Source organism: Mirounga angustirostris, unplaced genomic scaffold, assembly GCF_029215605.1.
Source record: "Mirounga angustirostris isolate CCGP_5_RB_7025 unplaced genomic scaffold, mMirAng1.0.hap1 SCAF_2, whole genome shotgun sequence".
Classification (NCBI taxonomy): domain Eukaryota; kingdom Metazoa; phylum Chordata; class Mammalia; order Carnivora; family Phocidae; genus Mirounga; species Mirounga angustirostris.
The window spans coordinates 133,594,197-133,612,102 of record NW_026991710.1 but is presented as its reverse complement, the minus strand read 5'-3'; the positions used below and the strand labels follow the sequence as shown (position 1 = coordinate 133,612,102).

At 35.6% G+C, this 17,906-nt stretch overlaps 1 protein-coding gene across 7 annotated transcripts in view; it reads right to left on the bottom strand.

The window, feature by feature from the left end:
* TMEM144 (transmembrane protein 144) overlaps positions 1-17,906 on the bottom strand; it is a 57,028-nt gene that overhangs the window by 4,633 nt on the left and 34,489 nt on the right. For 4 of the 7 annotated variants that reach the window (XR_010409599.1, XM_064585210.1, XM_064585212.1 and 1 more), the window contains exon 12: positions 1,082-1,156. The exons of 1 other annotated variant lie outside the window; for it this stretch is intronic. Coding sequence is in view for 5 of the 6 variants with exons in the window: in XM_064585210.1 (XP_064441280.1) it covers positions 1,082-1,156 (75 nt within the window). In the remaining variant the exon portion in view is untranslated. Of the gene's footprint in view, positions 1-1,081; positions 1,157-10,483; positions 16,901-17,906 lie in introns of those variants that run through there. 2 more of the 7 variants (XM_064585213.1, XM_045880231.3) reach the window with 1 other exon arrangement.

Here is a 17,906-nt window from a genome sequence, read left to right as displayed (position 1 = left end):
TTCTGTTGATATTGTTAGCACTCGCTCATGCAGCTGGAGGGAACCACTGGATGCCTCGAACCCTCTCTTCATAGGCTCTTTTATTTTCTAGAAGGCCAGACGAGTGTCCTTGGCGGCACCAGTGGCCTTCCATGAGGCCAGGCCCCGGTCAGCATACGCATATCTAGTCTCTGCTTGCAGTGGATCCTTTTGTTGATGCCTCAGAGGCTTGCAGTGGCCATCAATGTAACAATCAACCACAGATGTCATATTAGATAACAGTTTTGGATCAATGTTAAGCTTTTCTGCTGTGTTAATAATATTGTGATTGTGAAGCACAACATTCTAGTCTTCAACAATAAAGGCTGAAGTAGTTAAAATAATATGACATGATTTGTCTCATGATTGGTGGAATTTACTTTTCAGGAACTCTAGGGAGGGAGGGCAAGAGGGAGGGAGGCGAGAGAGATAGAGAGACAATAAGAGAGAGGGAGAGCAGGTAAAGGGAGCAAAACGTTAACAATTATTGGAGTTAGGTGAGGGGTATACAGGTGTTTCTATTACTGTTCTTTCAAATTTTCAAACCTGGGTTTGTTGCACAAATTTTCAGTATGTTTGATACTTTGCAAAATAAGTCTTGGTAGAGTTCGAAAGAACCCTGGCAAGCTTGTGAAGAGCAAGCCCACGGCTTTTCCACCTCTCAGATCCTTGATTCAGGGGGCCTGGGATCTGTCTGTGTAACAGGAACCGAGCTGACTCTATTAGACTCTGGTTCACACTGGTTCACCCATAGCACACCAGAAAAGTGAAGAGGGGCCCATACACTTTATAATTACAAGGACAGAGGGTCAGAAAATAAAAAGACGGGGAAAGGGAAATTATGAAAAATGAAAAGGTAACATAAAATAAGATGGAAGAAATGAAACCAAACAGCATTTATAAGGATAACAATAAATAGGATAAACTAGTTGGTTAGATAAAAAGACTATATTGGATCAAAAAGCAAAGCTCAGCTATAAGCTGCTCACAAACAACCCCTCTAAAGTTAGGTCAAAAAGTGCATTCAAAAGACACAGCGGAACTTTATAAAGATAAACTTTACCTTCTGTAACAAAGATCTAACTGGAATAAATTTTTCTGAACTAAGTAGTATAACATCAGGATTCAAGAAGCAAACCTACAAGAAATAGAAAAGGAAATGAACAGAAAAACAATCCTTTCAGGAAACATTAACTGATAGATTAAATTTTAAAAATAATTATTTGGTTTAAAGGATGTGAAAAAGACAATAAATAAGGTTGATTTGATTTGTATATGCAGAATTTAAACACCTGAGAACAGTCATGGCATCTTATTTTCAAGCTTCCATTAAGCGTTTATAGAAATTGATCCTATCTTAGTGCAGAAAACCTGCTTCAATGAATTTTAATAACTAGAAAGAATATGGGTTACATTGCTTTTATGAAGAATAAAAATTGTAAAAATAAAAATTTAAAAACTTTAACCACTTGGAAATTCTAAAAATTTATTTATTTATTTGAGAGAGAGAGTGCATAGGGGAAGAGCAGAGGTTGAGGGAGAGAGAGAATCTCAAGCAAACTCCCCGCTGAGCGCAGAGCCAGATGCAGGGCTCCATCTCACCTGAGATCATGACCTGAGCCGCAATCAAGAGTCAGACGCTTAATCGACTGAGCCACCCACGTGCCTCTAACCACCTGGAGATTTTAAAATGTTATCTTAATTATTCTTGTGTAAAACAGAGTATTTTAACTGATAGTGCAGAATATCTAGAAAATGAAAATATAAACTAGTATATCAAAATTTAGGTGACTTGTCTAAAGCTATATTCATAGAAAAATTAATAGATGTAAGTATTTATACTTTGAGATAGAATAAAATATTGAATTAAAAACTTAACTCAGATTAAAAATAAAGAGGATTAAAATAATAAAAACAGAAATATAAAAGATAAATAATAGAATTGATAAATAGAACCAAAAACTGTTTTTTCTCCCCAAAACTGGCACTTTAAACCAATAATAATAAAATATAAAACCATGCAGTTACACAACGAAAATACTAAAAAATTTGAAAGATGTCAATCGTCCCTGAATTAAATTTACAGATTTAGATGGTATCCAATCAAAATACCAATAGATGGGGGCCCCCTGGGTGGCTCAGTTGGTTAAGTGACCAACTCTTGATTTCGGCTCAGGTCGTGAGCTCAAGGATGTGAGATCAAGCCCCATGTGGGGCTTCATGCTGGGCATGGAGACTATTAAGATTCTCTCCCCCTCTGCCCCTCCCCCCTCTTAAAAAAACCCCAAAACAAAAAACTAAAAACAAAACCAAACCAACAGATGTATTGTTGCTGCTGTTTGTTTGCATGGAACATGACAGACTTACTCTAAATTTATCTTGAAATACAAACATATAAGAATAACCAGAAATAACCTGAAAGGGAAGAGGAGTAACAGTGAATAAGCTAACCAGTTTTAAGATGTACTATTAAGACACAGTAGGGGCGCCTGGGTGGCTCAGTCGTTAAGTGTCTGCCTTCGGTTCAGGTCCTGATCCCAGGGTCCTGGAGTCGAGCCCTGCATGGGGTTCCCTGCTCTGCAGGGAGCCTGCTTCTCCCTCTCCCACCCCCCTGCTTGTGTTCCCTCTCTTGCTGTGTCTCTGTCAAATAAATAAACAAAATCTTAAAAAAAAAAAAAAGACATAGTAAGTACAACTCTTGGTCCTAGCACAAAAAATGATTACATGATACAGAGATTGACTCAAGTACCTATAGGAATTTAGCGTACATTAAAAACATTTCAGAACATCAAAGAAAAGCAGAATTATTCAACAAATGGTGCTGAGAAAACTTATGAGGTTTTTGGAAAAATAACATCGGTAAATCTTCAGCCCTTGCTCTAAAATTAACTCCATATGAATTAACACTTTAAATATAAGACATGAAAATAAAAGTGTTAGGAAAAAATCACAGAGATACATAAGAATTATTTTGATACTGTGACCAAAATTTGCTAAAAGGGAACACTTGATATGTTTTACCTTGTAAGAAGTAAATGTATGGGTGGTAATCATCAACAAAAGCAAAATGAAAAATAAACTAGGAAAAGTATTTACCAAAAAGTACACCACAAGCAAAGAGATTCATTCCCTTGATATATAAAAGGATCCTACTAATTATCATTTTAAGTCCCCGAACTTCCCAGAAAAAATTGTCAAGAGATAGGAACAAGAAGAAAGATCACAAGGAAGGCAATATAAGGAGTTGATAATACGTAGACAGAATTGATCAATTCTGCTCACAAACTAATACACACCTAGACATTTAGATGTTTAGATGCCATTTTTAATCAACTCACATTGGTAAATAATTAAGAAACTGATAAAAATCATTTTGGCAATATATAGAGAAATCTGTTAGCAGAGTTAAAATACAATTACAACTTCTGCAGAGTATTACGGCAATATATGTCAAATTTTAAAATGTGTATTTGTCTTGTGATACAATAATTCTACTAGAAATATGCCTTATAAACATATACACAGAAATGCACAAAATATCATGCAAAGATATTAATGGCAGCATTTTATTTATTTTTTTAGTAACAAATGTAAGAAATAATCTCTAAGACTGTGTGCATGTGCCTGTGTGTGTGTGTGTGTGTGTGTGAAAGAAAGAAACTGAGAGATGGGGAGAGAATGAGAGAATGAATCAAGGTGCTATTTAATTTTCAGTTTTATACTTTTTTTATTGCTTTAAAATAAACTTATTTTATTGGTAAACCAATTTAAACAAAATCTATGTCCATTTCAGTGAGAATGAAGATGGGCATCATAAGTTATGTTAAAAAAACAACAAATTCTTGTTCTATAAAGAAATTTCTTTTAGTGTAGTTTAAACTCCAGCCAATATGAATAACAGTTTATGTTGATGTGCTTCTCTCCCTCTCCCTTCCTTTCTCTCTCTCTCTCTCTCTGTCTTTCTCTTCCACAGCTAAACTGCCTAAGAATGGGCCAAAAGAAAAGCCCTGTTGGATTCTGAGAGACTTTTCTGAAAAGTTCGCTGGAATGAATAGTAAGTCAAACAGCTGGTGCTACAGAATCCAGTAAAACCACACAAAAGCTGAGGGAAATTACGTTGTCTTCCTTTGATTTATGATTTTGAAACATCTTTTCAGGAGGAGAAATCAATTCCACAAAGCACTGAAGTTCAGAAATAATTAGGCATTTTGAATTTTTGCAAAAGCCACAGAAAAGAGATCCACATTTACATAAAATGGCGCAGCATGTAGAGAGAGCCTGGTTTCTGCAGAAAATCCCCCCTACTGGAAAGCGTTCAATTCCAAGTTGTCTTCCAATTGCTCCCCCACCCCCCACATAAAATGCACAAAAAATCTCCTGGAATATATTGTGAGATTTAGATTTTTATATATTCTCTTACCACATATTTAAGAAATCTGTCACATTCCCATATTAAAGTTGATGGTTTTATTACCAAGACAACACATATATGTGATTTTGAATTTCAGAACTGAGGTCCTCAATAAGAGGCATCACAATTAAGATGGTACAAGTGAAGAGACAGGATTCGAAATGACTTTTGTTGTGTAAATGAATAGAAATGAAGAAGGTTCTGGAAAATATCTCAGTTTATGATTTGAGTATTTTAGACATGTCCAACTTTCCTATCTCCATGGAATTTGCTCCTTGGTAATTTTCCACTAGGCATTTTAGAGCTGAAACAAACAGGATCGTTTGGTACCTGACTTTACCTTAGACATCTACCTTAGTAAAACATCATTCTGTACCCAGGAAATAGGAATTGAGGACACACTTTCCTTTAGCCAGTCCACCCCGTGATGTTAAGAAGCCGTAAGAATCCATATTCAGAATCCATCCAATTACAGCAAATGATTACTTAAAAGCCTATTGGGAAAACATTTCCGCCTCTGGGTTGCCAAAAGGTCTTCAAAAATAGCAGGGCAAATAGTCCCAGGTCTTTGTGACCTAAAATGTCTAATGAAGCTGAGGAAGAATTATTAGAGCATCTTAGAGAAACCTGAAGCCATTCAGCCTAATGATTTAGTAAATGTCTCTGTCACTAGGTCAGAGAATAATGTGGCTGCTAGCTCAGTATTTATTCAGCCACATTCACCACTGCGGGTAGCACTGACTGAGAATTTTCCTATGTCCTGAATGTTCTCAGGCAACACACTCTTCTGTTTACATAACTCTAAAAATGGATTTATTTTGTGATGCGTTCCACTTCTAGGAAATTAAATGATGAAGACTAAATACTAGAGTCAAAAAGTAATAAAAACCCAAGACTGAAAAACAGATGTCACACTGAGAATTCAACTGAGATGTATGGGGTATGAGATAGAAAATAGTTTTCTTTCTTAGTTCAGATTTAAAAAAAATCCATAAATGGCAAAGTACAGTCATTTCAGAGGAGAGATGCGGGTGGAGGGGTGAGGGAAGAGAAAGGCAGCCCAAACTGAAAAAAAAAGTAAACATTTTTTTTTTAAACATAAAGACCATCACAATTAAGCCTGCACTGTCCTCTGGTGGTCAAAATTGAAAATGTATTTTTACAGATGAATTAAATGAATGATTATTTAATACACATTAATAACTAAAGGCGAGGCAAACAGATGCTTCACTTTGAGTGAATATTTCGTTTTAACCAACTCACTTGACTACGACATTTCTCCTAATTATTAAAGTTGAATGGCTCCTCTTTGGAGAGGTCATAATTGTTCTAAACTTTTCAACTATAATGCAGGGGCTGTAAGTAGTAAGTTGTGTTGGATGACACCGTTTATATACTTCGGATTTAGGTTTTCATGTATGTTACAATTTATGTAGAAATAATAGGAAAGAATATTTTTCTAGATTTCTTAGGCTACTTCCTTTTAGGGAAGTAGGCTATGACTTATTTAATGCCTTATTTTATCATGCACATTAAAATGAAAATTTTAGGGACACAGACACATACATGATTGTCAAAGAATATCAGGATATAGAATCTTAACCCAGCAACCAAACCTAGTGCTTTTTGTTTACTGTATATAAACATTAGACATATCTTAGAGTATTGATCCTTAAGCAAAATAAATAAATAAATAAATAAATAAATAAATAAGATAAATAAATAAGTAAATAAAATAAATATGTATACTTCATTACAGCTTTAAGAAATACAAGATTTTTAATTCCGAGATTACTTGGAATATTAATTTTTTTATTTAGAGAAAATTAAAGCCTGTATTTTCTTGGCTGTTTAGTTTTAACATCATCTTGGATAATTTCTTATGAGAGCCAACAAAATTTTTTACTAATATATTCCTTGAGTCTTACAAAAAAACAATCCTTAAAATGTATAAATAATTTTATTTGGCTCCTCTTCTTACTCTAATCATAAGACATGTTTTTAACTAAGGAAGATATGACAGAAACTATGTTTTACTTTTGTTCTTTCTGATCGAGGATTTAAAATGGTTTCCTATTAAACTTTGTAAATTTTATCAACTGTATTAATTGGTTGCTAGCTCTTATTAAAAGAAGTTACACAGTGAAATTATAAATGGTCTTGAATTTTAGTATCTTAATTTTTCTCCAATAAACTTCTTTCAATATAAAACCTAAATATGTGATAGAAGATAATTTTAGCACCAAACAAGGCCTTAGGGATTTAGCTTATTTTAATTCATTCAATAAACATTCATTGTGTACTTTAAAAAAAAAAATATTGCGTTGGCTACCTAAATCAGTAAGGTGAAACTACAAAGATAAATCAGAAATGTATCTTGAGATTAAGATGCTTGTAGCTTTGGGGAGAGACAAGAAGGGTTTAAGGAAAGTGAGACTGTAAAGAAGAAGGTGAAGACATGTATTGTATCAAAGAAATGACTGGAGTGTACTTAAGCTGAAATAAAAGCTCCTTTTGAGGAGATGGGCAGATGGGAAACTAGAAAGAGGAGCATTATTTATTTATTTATTTTATTTTTTAAGATTTTTTAAATTTATCTGACACAGAGAAAGAGAGAGAGAGAGATCACAAGCAGGGGGAGTGGCAGAAGGAGAGGGAGAAGGAGGCTCCCAGCTGAGCAGGGAGCCCGATGTGGGGCTCCATCCCAGGACCCTGGGATCATGACCTAAACAGAAGGCAGACTGAGCCACCCAGGGGCCCCACATTTAAAAAAAATATATATGGAATGCATGCAAATCCAGAAGAAAACATTAATTTTTTTTAAAAGATTTTATTTATTTATTTGACAGAGAGATACACAGCGAGAGAGAGAATACAAGCAGGGGGAGTGGGAAAGGGAGAAGCAGGCTTCTCGCGGAGCAGGGAGGCCGATGTGGGGCTCGATCCCAGGACCCTGGGATCATGGCCTGAGCCAAAGGCAGACGCTTAACGACTGAGCCACCCAGGCACCCCGAAAATATTAATATTTTAATAGATCAAAGGATTGTAGTACAAAATGTCAATTCATCTAGGTGAAAACTTCAACAGAAAAATGTTAAAACAAGTAATAAAGGAAAAGCAAATTAAGTAAATGACAGGCTATTTTTAGTCCACTGGATATTAACTTTAAAAAATGTTTTTAATTTTTATTAGGGAAAATTTCAAACATACACAAATGTGCAAATGATAACATAACACCACCCATCAACCACTTTCTGCAACTATCGATGAAGTCCAACTTTGTTATTAAAAGCCCACCCACCTAACCCCACCCCTGTAGCATTTTGTAACAAATCCCAGACCTCATTTGATTTCATTCATAAGTAATTCTGTTTGAATTTCTAAAAAAGGACACTTTTAAAAAGTAATCAAAATACTGTTATCAAACCTAAACATATTTCAAGATAACTTATTTGGACAGTTTTCAAATTTTAATTGCTTTATTATTGAAATAAGGATTGAAATAAGGTCAGATATTGCTTTTGGTTCACATGTCTATGAAGTTGTTTTAAATCTATAGACCCTTCTCTCTTTTTCTCTCTGAATGTACACCTCCACACACGTGTATATATAAGCAGCTAAATGTATATTATATAGATGTACAGAAATACATATGTACATACATGAGCACGTGCACACACACGTGCATTTGTTGAAGGAATCAAGTCATCATTTGTCCCGTACAGTTTCCCACACTTACTATTTTACTGATTTGGTTCCTGTGGTGTCATTAACATCTTCCTCCTTTCCCTATTTTGTGTATATTGGTAATTACAATTAGGATTGAGACTCTGCTAGGTGGTTTTGGAGTGGGTTTAAGGATGTGGGGCTTTGTTCCAGATTGGATGCTCTCAGGAAATGGGTAATTCTGTGACTGTCTTTATAAATCTTATCTAGGAGGGGGGAAGACGAGAGAGAGGCCATAGCTGTCATGAGCATCTCATCCAGAAGGAGAATTTTGTGGCTCAGACAGTATTTCTGTTTTGTCTATGTTCAGACATGATTGTTTTTCTCTTGATCCATCTTGGTCACAGGGTGGCCTTGTCTGATGGTGATGTTCTGTGAAGTTGCTTCCATTCAACAGAACCCCAAGGCCTGAGAGTACTGGGCCAGTCAGTTCCTGAATATCAATCAGGGCCTCTTTTCTCAATGTTCACTCACCTCCACCCAGCAGTTCATCTCCTCAGTATATGTCTAAAAGAAATGCATGCATATATCCACAGAAAGTCTAGTGCAGGAGTGTTCGTAGTCTATGAAGAGAAGAGTGGATACACCAATTGTGGCATATTCATAAAAGGCGATGGAATACTACTCATTAACAGAGACCAACTATTGACATACAACAAAACATCTGAGTCTCAAAAACATTACGCAGAGGGAAAAGAACCAGATACTAAGGAAACATATTTTATGGTTCCATTATATATATTGTAAGGGCAAGCAAAATTTATAATGGTGGAAGAACAGTGATCGCCTAAAATGATGTGTGCGGGGTGTGGGGTGATGTAGAAGGTGTAGGCCTGGGGAATTGACCACAAAGAGCCATGAGGGAAATTTCTTGGGTGATAGAAGCAAGGCTTTATAACTTGATTTGTGTCATGGCAGGTCAAATGTTTAACTTTGTAAAAATTTATCAGAGTGAGCATTTATTGTATATAAATTGTGCCTCAATAAAGTAAATGTCATATTCAATTACAATTTTTCTATTTGTTGGGCTATTACTGTCTCTTCAATGCTTCTTGTCCATGTTCTATCAACATGCAAATTTAATAAATTGCCTCAATGAAACTAATCCTCAAAGATCCCCCAAAACCTCTTTGTCTTACTATATCATATTTTGAACCAAATATAAAGTTTTTGAACATAGTCTTAACATGTTTTTACACTCAAAATTTATGGAATTTTATACAAAATAAAACATTTTATGTATTTTTAAAATTTATCATGAATGAACTGACCACCAATCTCATAATGCTGTGTCCATTCAAGTAAGTGACAACTTAGTCTTTTTTTTTTTCTTTACTTTTTCTTTCAAGAGCTATATGTCGTGTTTCAATTGAGAAATACACTATGTATATGGAGAGAATATATTGAGTTTCCTTCTTCAGACTGCGTAATTTTTAAAAAAGTTCTAACCATATTTTTTTAGGTTCCTTACTTCCCTGACTCCAAAGCCTTTGCTCAATATAAGCAAGTGAAATTCTAATTACTGTCAGACCAGGTAGAACCCAGAGGAAAACTTCCCAAGAATTCCACGTTCTTTTGTGTGTTTATAATAAACATGTTTTTACTATAGTCTCAGACACATTATAAAACAATCTTCATGGAATAGTAATACCAAGCAGTGTACTTAAGGGTTTAAACTCAAAATTCTTTTTATGGTTAAAGAGCTAATTACACAAAATGGCTTACCATACGTGTGATGGTTAATTTTATGTGTCAACTTGACGGGACCACAGGGTGCCCAGGTGTTTGGTTAAACATTATTCCTGGTGTGTGTATGAGAGTGTTTCTGGAAGAGATTAACATTTGAATTGGTAGACTAAGTATATGTGCTGCCGAAGCGAGCACATGAATTGGTAGACTAAGTAAAACAAATTGCCCTCTCCCGTGTCAGAGGCCTCATCCAATTCATTAAAGGCTGAATAAGAGGGAATTCACTGTCAGCCTGAACGTCTTTGAGCTGGAATGGGAGTTTTCTTCTGCCTTTGGAGGACCTGGACTCAGAGTAGAATTTAGTGTATTGGCTATCCTGGTTCTCAGGCCTTCAGATGCAGACAGCAGTTTCCACCATCAGTGCTTCTCCTTCTCAGGTTTTTGACTTGGACTGTAACTATATCATGAGCTCTCCCAGGGCTCCAGATTGCCAACTGCAGATCTTGAGATTTCTCAACCTCCATAATCATGTGAGTCAAGTATATAAAGGTTACTCTAGCATCAGTGTAAACAAGTGATAAGTAAGCCACAAAACACATATTAAAATTCTCTGTTCAATTTTATTTTTCACTTCCTCAGGATGCTTAAAAAGATAGGAGTTAAACTTTTGTCCAGAGAGACAGTTTGTCTTCAACAGAAAATGAGATACATTCCCACATGAAGACTTCAGTAGCTAAAAAAACAACCAAGTTAGCTCTGATGTCCTTTGTCTGCAAGAAGAATCTTCCTGTCAATATCAAGAAACTTAAAAAAAAAAAAAAAAGATCCTACTCCTTTTATCGAATTCCTGTCACTGCTTTTTGTATACAGAGATGTGTGCCTAAAATGCTTTATACAACATTCCAGGTCATTTTTTTTCCCTTAAAAATAAACAAACAAACAAACAAAAATCACCTCACATATTCCATTTCATTTTATAGAGGAAGAGAGGTACGCCCCATCCTGTACTGTCTAAAGATGAAATACTCAACTCTGTTAAAGACAAAAAGCCACTTTTTGAGACCTTCATACCATGTAATTTTTCTACTTACTCTACGTTTGCTTTGCAGCTTAGCCAACATCTTTATCTGAGTAGTAGTATTGCCAGTATTAAAGGTTATGGGTTGCATTCGTGCGTCTTATTTTGTATGCTCATTGGATTAGTTTCCTAGGGATGGGACAATTATCACAAACTTGATGGCTTAAAACAACAGAAATTTATTCTCTCACAGTTAGTGGCTAAAAGTCTGGCAAGGTTGGTTCCTTCTAGGAGATCTGAAGGAGAACCCCTTTCCATGCCTGCCTCCTAGCTTTCAGTGGCTTCCCGCAATCCTTGACCTTCCTTGGGTTGTAGTTACATCACTCCAATCTCTGCCTCCATCTTCATGTGGCTTTCTTCTCTGTGTTTCTGTATCAAATAATCTCTTTCCTTTGTCTTATAAGGATACTAGTCATTGGATTTTGAGTCCATCCTAAATCCAAGATGATCACATTTTGAGATCCTTAATTTAATTACATCTGCATAGACCCTATTTCCAAATAAGGTCATACTCACAGGTACTGGAAATTAGGACTTAGACATATTTCTTGGGGAGCCATATTCAACCAACTACAATGACTAATTATTCTTTGATGTTGCTGTTCATGAAAATGTGACAAAAGAGAAGTTGAAATTAAAATGTAACAAAATGCTAATCAGAGAATTTCTACTTCTGGTAAAGATGGAGTAATAGGAACCATGTTAATCTTTATACATTAAAGAAATAGCAAAATGGGTAAAATGTATGAAACACTGCACCATAGGCAGGACATGACCATGATCCCTGTCAGAAGGGGAAACAAATAAGTTGAGCACTGTAATTTTTTAATTTTACTGCCTAGATAGAGTTTGCAGGCTGCAGTGCTGTAAGGGGGAACACAGGGCCCGACAGGCTCCCTGAATTGAGTAGATAGAAATAAGAATTTGGGAAGGTCAAGGCAGGTAGAATATATGTATGTATAATTGGAGATCTAGAAAAAGAGGAAGGGGTGGAGAATAAGAGCAAGTTAAAAACTTATAAGAAACAGAATACATAATAGAAAAGAACACAAATCAATGAAATTGAAGAGGAAAACAGGGTAGGGCAAACTCAAGTAAATCTAGAGCTAATTTGTTGAATAGATGAATAAAATTGATAAACTTTTAGCTAGAATGTTCATAAAAAGAGAACAAATTACCAATATCAGGAATGAGAAAGTGGATATCACTATAGATCCTATAGATATGAAAAGGAGAATGACGGAATATTATAAATAATATTATACTAATAATGTCTCAATGTATATGAAATGAGTAAATTCCTTGAAAGACAAAAACTAAGAAAATTCACTCAAGAAGAAATAGATGACTTGAATCAACCTATATATGTTAAAGAAAATGAGACCTAGATAGCTTTACTTTTGAATTCTACCAAACATTTAAGGAAGAATAGTATCAATTCTTAGCAAACATTTTAAAGCCACTACCCTGATATTACAGACCAATATCCATCATGAACACAAAAGCAAATTAAATCCAACAATTTAGAGAAAGGCTAAAACACATCATGACCAAGTAGTGTTTACTAGTGGAATGCAAAATTGGTTTAATATTTGAAAAGTAATCGATGTAATCTGCCATATTGACAGGGTAAAAAGAAAAACATGATCATCTCAAAAGATGCAAAAAAAATTTCGCAAAATATAGCATCCTTTCTTGCAATAGGATGTGTCATTCCTGATTATGTAGCCTCCAAGGTCAATTCCATGGTCCTACTGGATATTCTGTGAGCTACCTAAAACCCTTGTTTCAGAAATTTGGCCTCATTCACCATGAACGGCTCTTTCCTCTAATTCAAGCCATGCACCCTACTCTTGCTGGTACAATCACTGGCATGTTGTTGGAGATTGATAATTCAGAACTTCTTCATCTGCTTGAGTCTCTAGAGTCTCTCCATTCTAAAGTAGATGAAGCTGTAGCTGTACTACAAGCCCACCGAGCTAAAGACGCTGCCCAGAAAGCAGCTAACAGTGCCACTGGTATTCCAACTGTTTAAAATTGATCAGGGACCACGAGAAGAAACTCGTGCTTCACCGAAGAAAAATATCTAAACATTGAAAGACTTAAACATTTTAGAAAAAAAAATTGCAAAATATAAAATAAATAAAAAAAGGAAAGAAAACTTTGAATCTTATGTACCGAGCAAATGCCAGGTCTAGCAAACATAATGCTAGTCCTAGATTACTTACTAATTTAAAAACAACAAAAAAAATAGTAAAATATAAAAACAAATTAATGTTTTATAGACCCTGGGAAAAAGAATTTTTAAGTAAAGTGCAAAAATTTAAAGCATTCCTTTCTTTAATTTTGTAATTCTTTACTGTGGAATAGCTCAGAATGTCACTTCTGTTTTAAATAACAGAATTGATAACTGAGCAAGGAAACGTAATTTGGATTATAAAATTCTTGCTTTAATAAAAATTCCTTAAACAGTGAAAAAAAAAGAAATTTGGCCTCATTAAAACACACACACACACACAAATATAGCCTATTTTAATTGACTTTTAATCAACTTTAATGAGGTATAATTTGCATCCAATAAAATTCTCCCACTTAGGTGGACAGTGTTATGAACAAAGATATACACTCATGTAATCACCACTACAACCTAGATACAGAACTCTTCCAGCAACCCATAAAGTTCCCTATACTCTTTGTAGTTAACCCTCATGCCTCAGGCCACCATAATTTGTTTTCTGTCATTTTAGATTACTTTTGTCTATTTGGAGGAGGCTACATAATCAGGAACGACACATCCTACTGCAATGGAGGCTAGAAAAGTGAGTTTCTAGATTCTATCTTTAGACGGTAGGACTTTTAAGTTGGGAAATTTCTCAACTTTGCCTTGATCTCTTTTATTTGTGTGTGCATGTGTGTGTGCATGCTTGCTTTGAAATTAAAAAGTACTAAAAAAAATGAAGAGGAAAATAAAATACACCCATATTTTCCTTACTTAGTCTTACTTACTTACTTATTTATTTATTTTAAGATTTTATTTAGTTATTTGACAGAGAGAGAGGGAACACGAGCAGGGGGAGTGCGAGATGGAGAAGCAGGCTTCTCGCTGAGCAGGGAGCCCGATGCGGGGCTCGATCCCAGGACCTGGATCATGACCTGAGCTGAAGGCAGACACTTAATGACTGAGCCACCCAGGTGCCCCTAGTCTTAATTACTTTAACATTAGGCACATGTCCTGAGCTCTTTTGCTATTGACTCTTTAACACATATTAAAGAATATATGAATTCATTGCTATAAAAATTAGAGTATTACAGATAATGCTTAAGTTTACATTGACCCCAGTGTTGCCCTTCTTATCTCATTCATCCTCACTAGAGTCAAATATCATTATGAACTTTGTATATGTATTTTTCTAATTTTTTGCATATATAGGTATTTATAGAAAAAATATAAATTACTTTGATTCTTAAAAATTTACCTAAATGGTATCATACTGTGCACATGGTTCTACAATTTGCCTTTTTAACTCAATGTGTTCTTCAGCTCACCAATACTGATACATACAGGTCTAGTAGTTAGCAATTCTAAGAACAAATAAATGAATACAAGAAGAATACATGGAGATTTGGTAACTCCAGGGAAATGCTGTACTTAATAATTCCATAAAACTCATTAGGAATTTTGAGAAATTAGGAGTTTTTATTTTGATAATAAACAATTCCCATAATCTGGATGCCAGCCCAATGAGTTGGGCTACCACTTCCCTACTTAAGGTAGTACCTTCTCTATAAATAGAGACAGAAAGCCAGCAAGAAAAAGTTAAAACACAAGAATTTGACCATACTAGACAAGGAAAAACAAAGCCTCAAAACTTCTAGAGAGGGGCGCCTGGGTGGCTCAGATGGTTAAGCGTCTGCCTTCGGCTCAGGTCATGGTCCCGGGGTCCTGGGATCGAGCTCCGCATCGGGCTCCCTGCTCGACGGGGAGCCTGCTTCTCCCTCTCCCTCTGCCTCTCCCCCTGCTCATGCTGTCTCTCTCTCTCTATCTCTGTGTCTCAAATGAATAATAATAAAAAATCCCCATTAAAAAACAAAACAAAAAAACTTCTAGAGAGACAGGTGTTAACTTCTTAAATTGAGCAAGGAAAGTGGAGATTTGATAATCACCTGTTTAGACTAACCTCTACGTAATAAGTTTTCTGCATGGTAACCATTTTGAAAAGCTTGTTTTTTTCCCCCGCACACTACTCTTACCTCTTACTAACAATAAAAGCATTGTGTGGTAGCAGAAACTGTATAGTGGTAATAAGATTTTTTTTTTCATTTTTCTTCTGCAATTGCCTTACTTCACATTTAAAATTTTGCATATAAATTGGCATTCTCCACTACAGAATAATTAAACGCTATCAATATGAAATTTGAAAATATATTTAAGTTAGCAAAATAGCTTTTGTGTCATGTCAATTTATTTAAAGTTATCAACATAATAATATTTCAGGTTAAAATTAAAATGAGTTTTGGTAAGGTGTTACAAAGAATTCAATAATGAAATAGAGAATCCAGTATCATTACTTAAATTGCACTCAAATAGAGGAATGAATAATAATTAGTTGTTTAGATGGGTTGGTGGTGAGGGCATAGCTCTTACAAAATATTCTCCAATCTATAGACACATTTTCTTTCTCAAACAGTAGATAACAAGTATAGTTAAGAATTATACAATGTTTGCCAAGTGCCAGATACTCATGAACATGTTACAGATTTTAATTAATCCCAACCTTACAATAACATTATCATTATCATTATGTCCATTTTATAGATGAGGAATCTGATACAGGAGGCTCAGGAACTTCTTCAAAGTCATACAATGAAGATGAAATCCATTCGGGTTAGTGGTATTCTGTCTCTTTTGAATATATATATAAAAATAACATGTCCATTATTTTTTTTTCCCTAATGGAAACCACCAGTTAAAAGTGGAAGAAAACTTCCAGTTTAAAAAGGGATTTTAGAAAAGTGTATTTCAGAAAAAAAAAAATAAATTTTACATACAAAGAAGTGTTTGATCCCTGCAAATTCTTACTCTAATAAGCTAGACCCTCACTATAGCAACTCTAGAATTTCCCCCAAGTTTGGAATCATACAGACATATATGTGTGTATTTATGTGTAACTGTATATGTCTGTATATGTATTATACACATATTCTCAATGGTTGGAAATTTTTGTTCTCTGAAGATGGATTTTATCTGGAGATAATCAAAAACATTTTGAGCTAAGATGAGGGGGTGACGTAGAGTTGAGCAATATTAATTTGAAGTAAAAATAAGTTTGGGCAAAAAATGAAATGGCCTTTTTCATATTCAGTTACCGACTCTGACGTTTACTTTTTCTGGCCAAGGATCTAGATAGCTTTGGAATCTAATTCCATTATAAGGTAAGGTCTTCTCCCCATTTCTCTCCCCAACATTTTTCTGCCTCTCTTCATTAACGAGGGTAATATGTTGGAAACTTGGTAATATGTTGGAAATTTTCATCTACACAAAATTCTTTGTGTAGATGAACTCCACACTGTTTTGCTGCTTATGCAACACCGAGCAATATTGTGGTAAAAGGAGCACTCTCAGCTGTAATACTGTAAGGTGGACATTTTCGTCACCCCGTAAAGTCCTACCATCATAAAGAGTTCATTAGAAGAATTTTCCATTTTTATATTTGACCGAAACTTAGTTTTCCTTTATTCTCACATTTGTGGAAAAAAAAAAAATCATTTATCCAGTCCAAGACGGGTTGAGATCCATTTGCTGTAAGAAAATGAACTCTCTTCTCAGCATGATCACTCAGAGCCCTGCAGCAGGGTTCTCTTACCTACTGCTGCCATCTGCCAGTCTTGTATTGTTAGAGTTTAGAGAAAGCAGTGCATAATGCTCCACTCAAGATGATGAAAAATGCAAATATCATCAATAGGTAGTTTTGCAGACCCTGGATGATAAAACAGGGTAAGTGTAATTAAGAAAATTTGAATCAAACATGCAGAAAGCACAGGATATCAAAATTGCTAGGGACCTTACTAACCATCTGCTCCAGCCACCTGTATGCCTTTTGCTCTCCCTCCAAGTAATCACCCAGATTCTCTTGACAACCCATTAGAACCTTCCTAATTCACCCCCTCAGTAAATACATGTGGGCACCCACTTTGCATCAACCTGCGCTGGGGTTAAAATGGTGAGCAAAATGTGCCCTTATTGAGATAATCATGTAACATGGGAGACAGAAGTTAATCATCACAGAAAAGAATGTTACAAAGCGAGAGGGGTGTTAATAAGTAAATGACCACTATTGTTTCTGAGGGGTGTTTCAAAGGAATCTTAGCGAGGCTGGTTTGGAGGGTGAGGAATTAAGCTTCTAACTGTAAGTACCAATTAATCGGGCAGGGAAACAAGTAGGGATTCCAGGTAGAAGGCATTTTATGTGCAAAGCTCTGTTGTAAGAGGAAGTGTGATACTTGCCAGGGACTGAAAGGAAGTCAATGTGACCACAGCTCTGAGAGTTAAGTGGAGCAAAACCAGGTTGGAGGGCTATGGCCCGAGCTTATGGGGGTCTCATAGGCCACGTAGACTTTGGGGTTTTATTTTTCCAAGTAATAGGAAGGCATTAAAGAAACAGGCAGCCAGATATGGTGAAAAGATGGGATTCACATTTCATAAAACCCACTCTTCTCTTGCAGATGGTGAACAGATTGGAGGGGTCCAGATGGATGCAAGGAGATAATGAAGGAGGCAACTACAGCCTTCCTGGGCACAGACGATAAGGTGCAGATGGAGAGAGAGAGATGGATCTGAAGGGTGAGGAAGAAACAGAGAGACTAAATTTGTCTTGCCCAGCTACGGGTAGGTGCACTGGTCTTAAAGATGGGACACACTAACAACCACTTCCCAATGTAGCCAGTCCATCTTTGATTAACAAAGAAATATCTTATTTTTTTAAG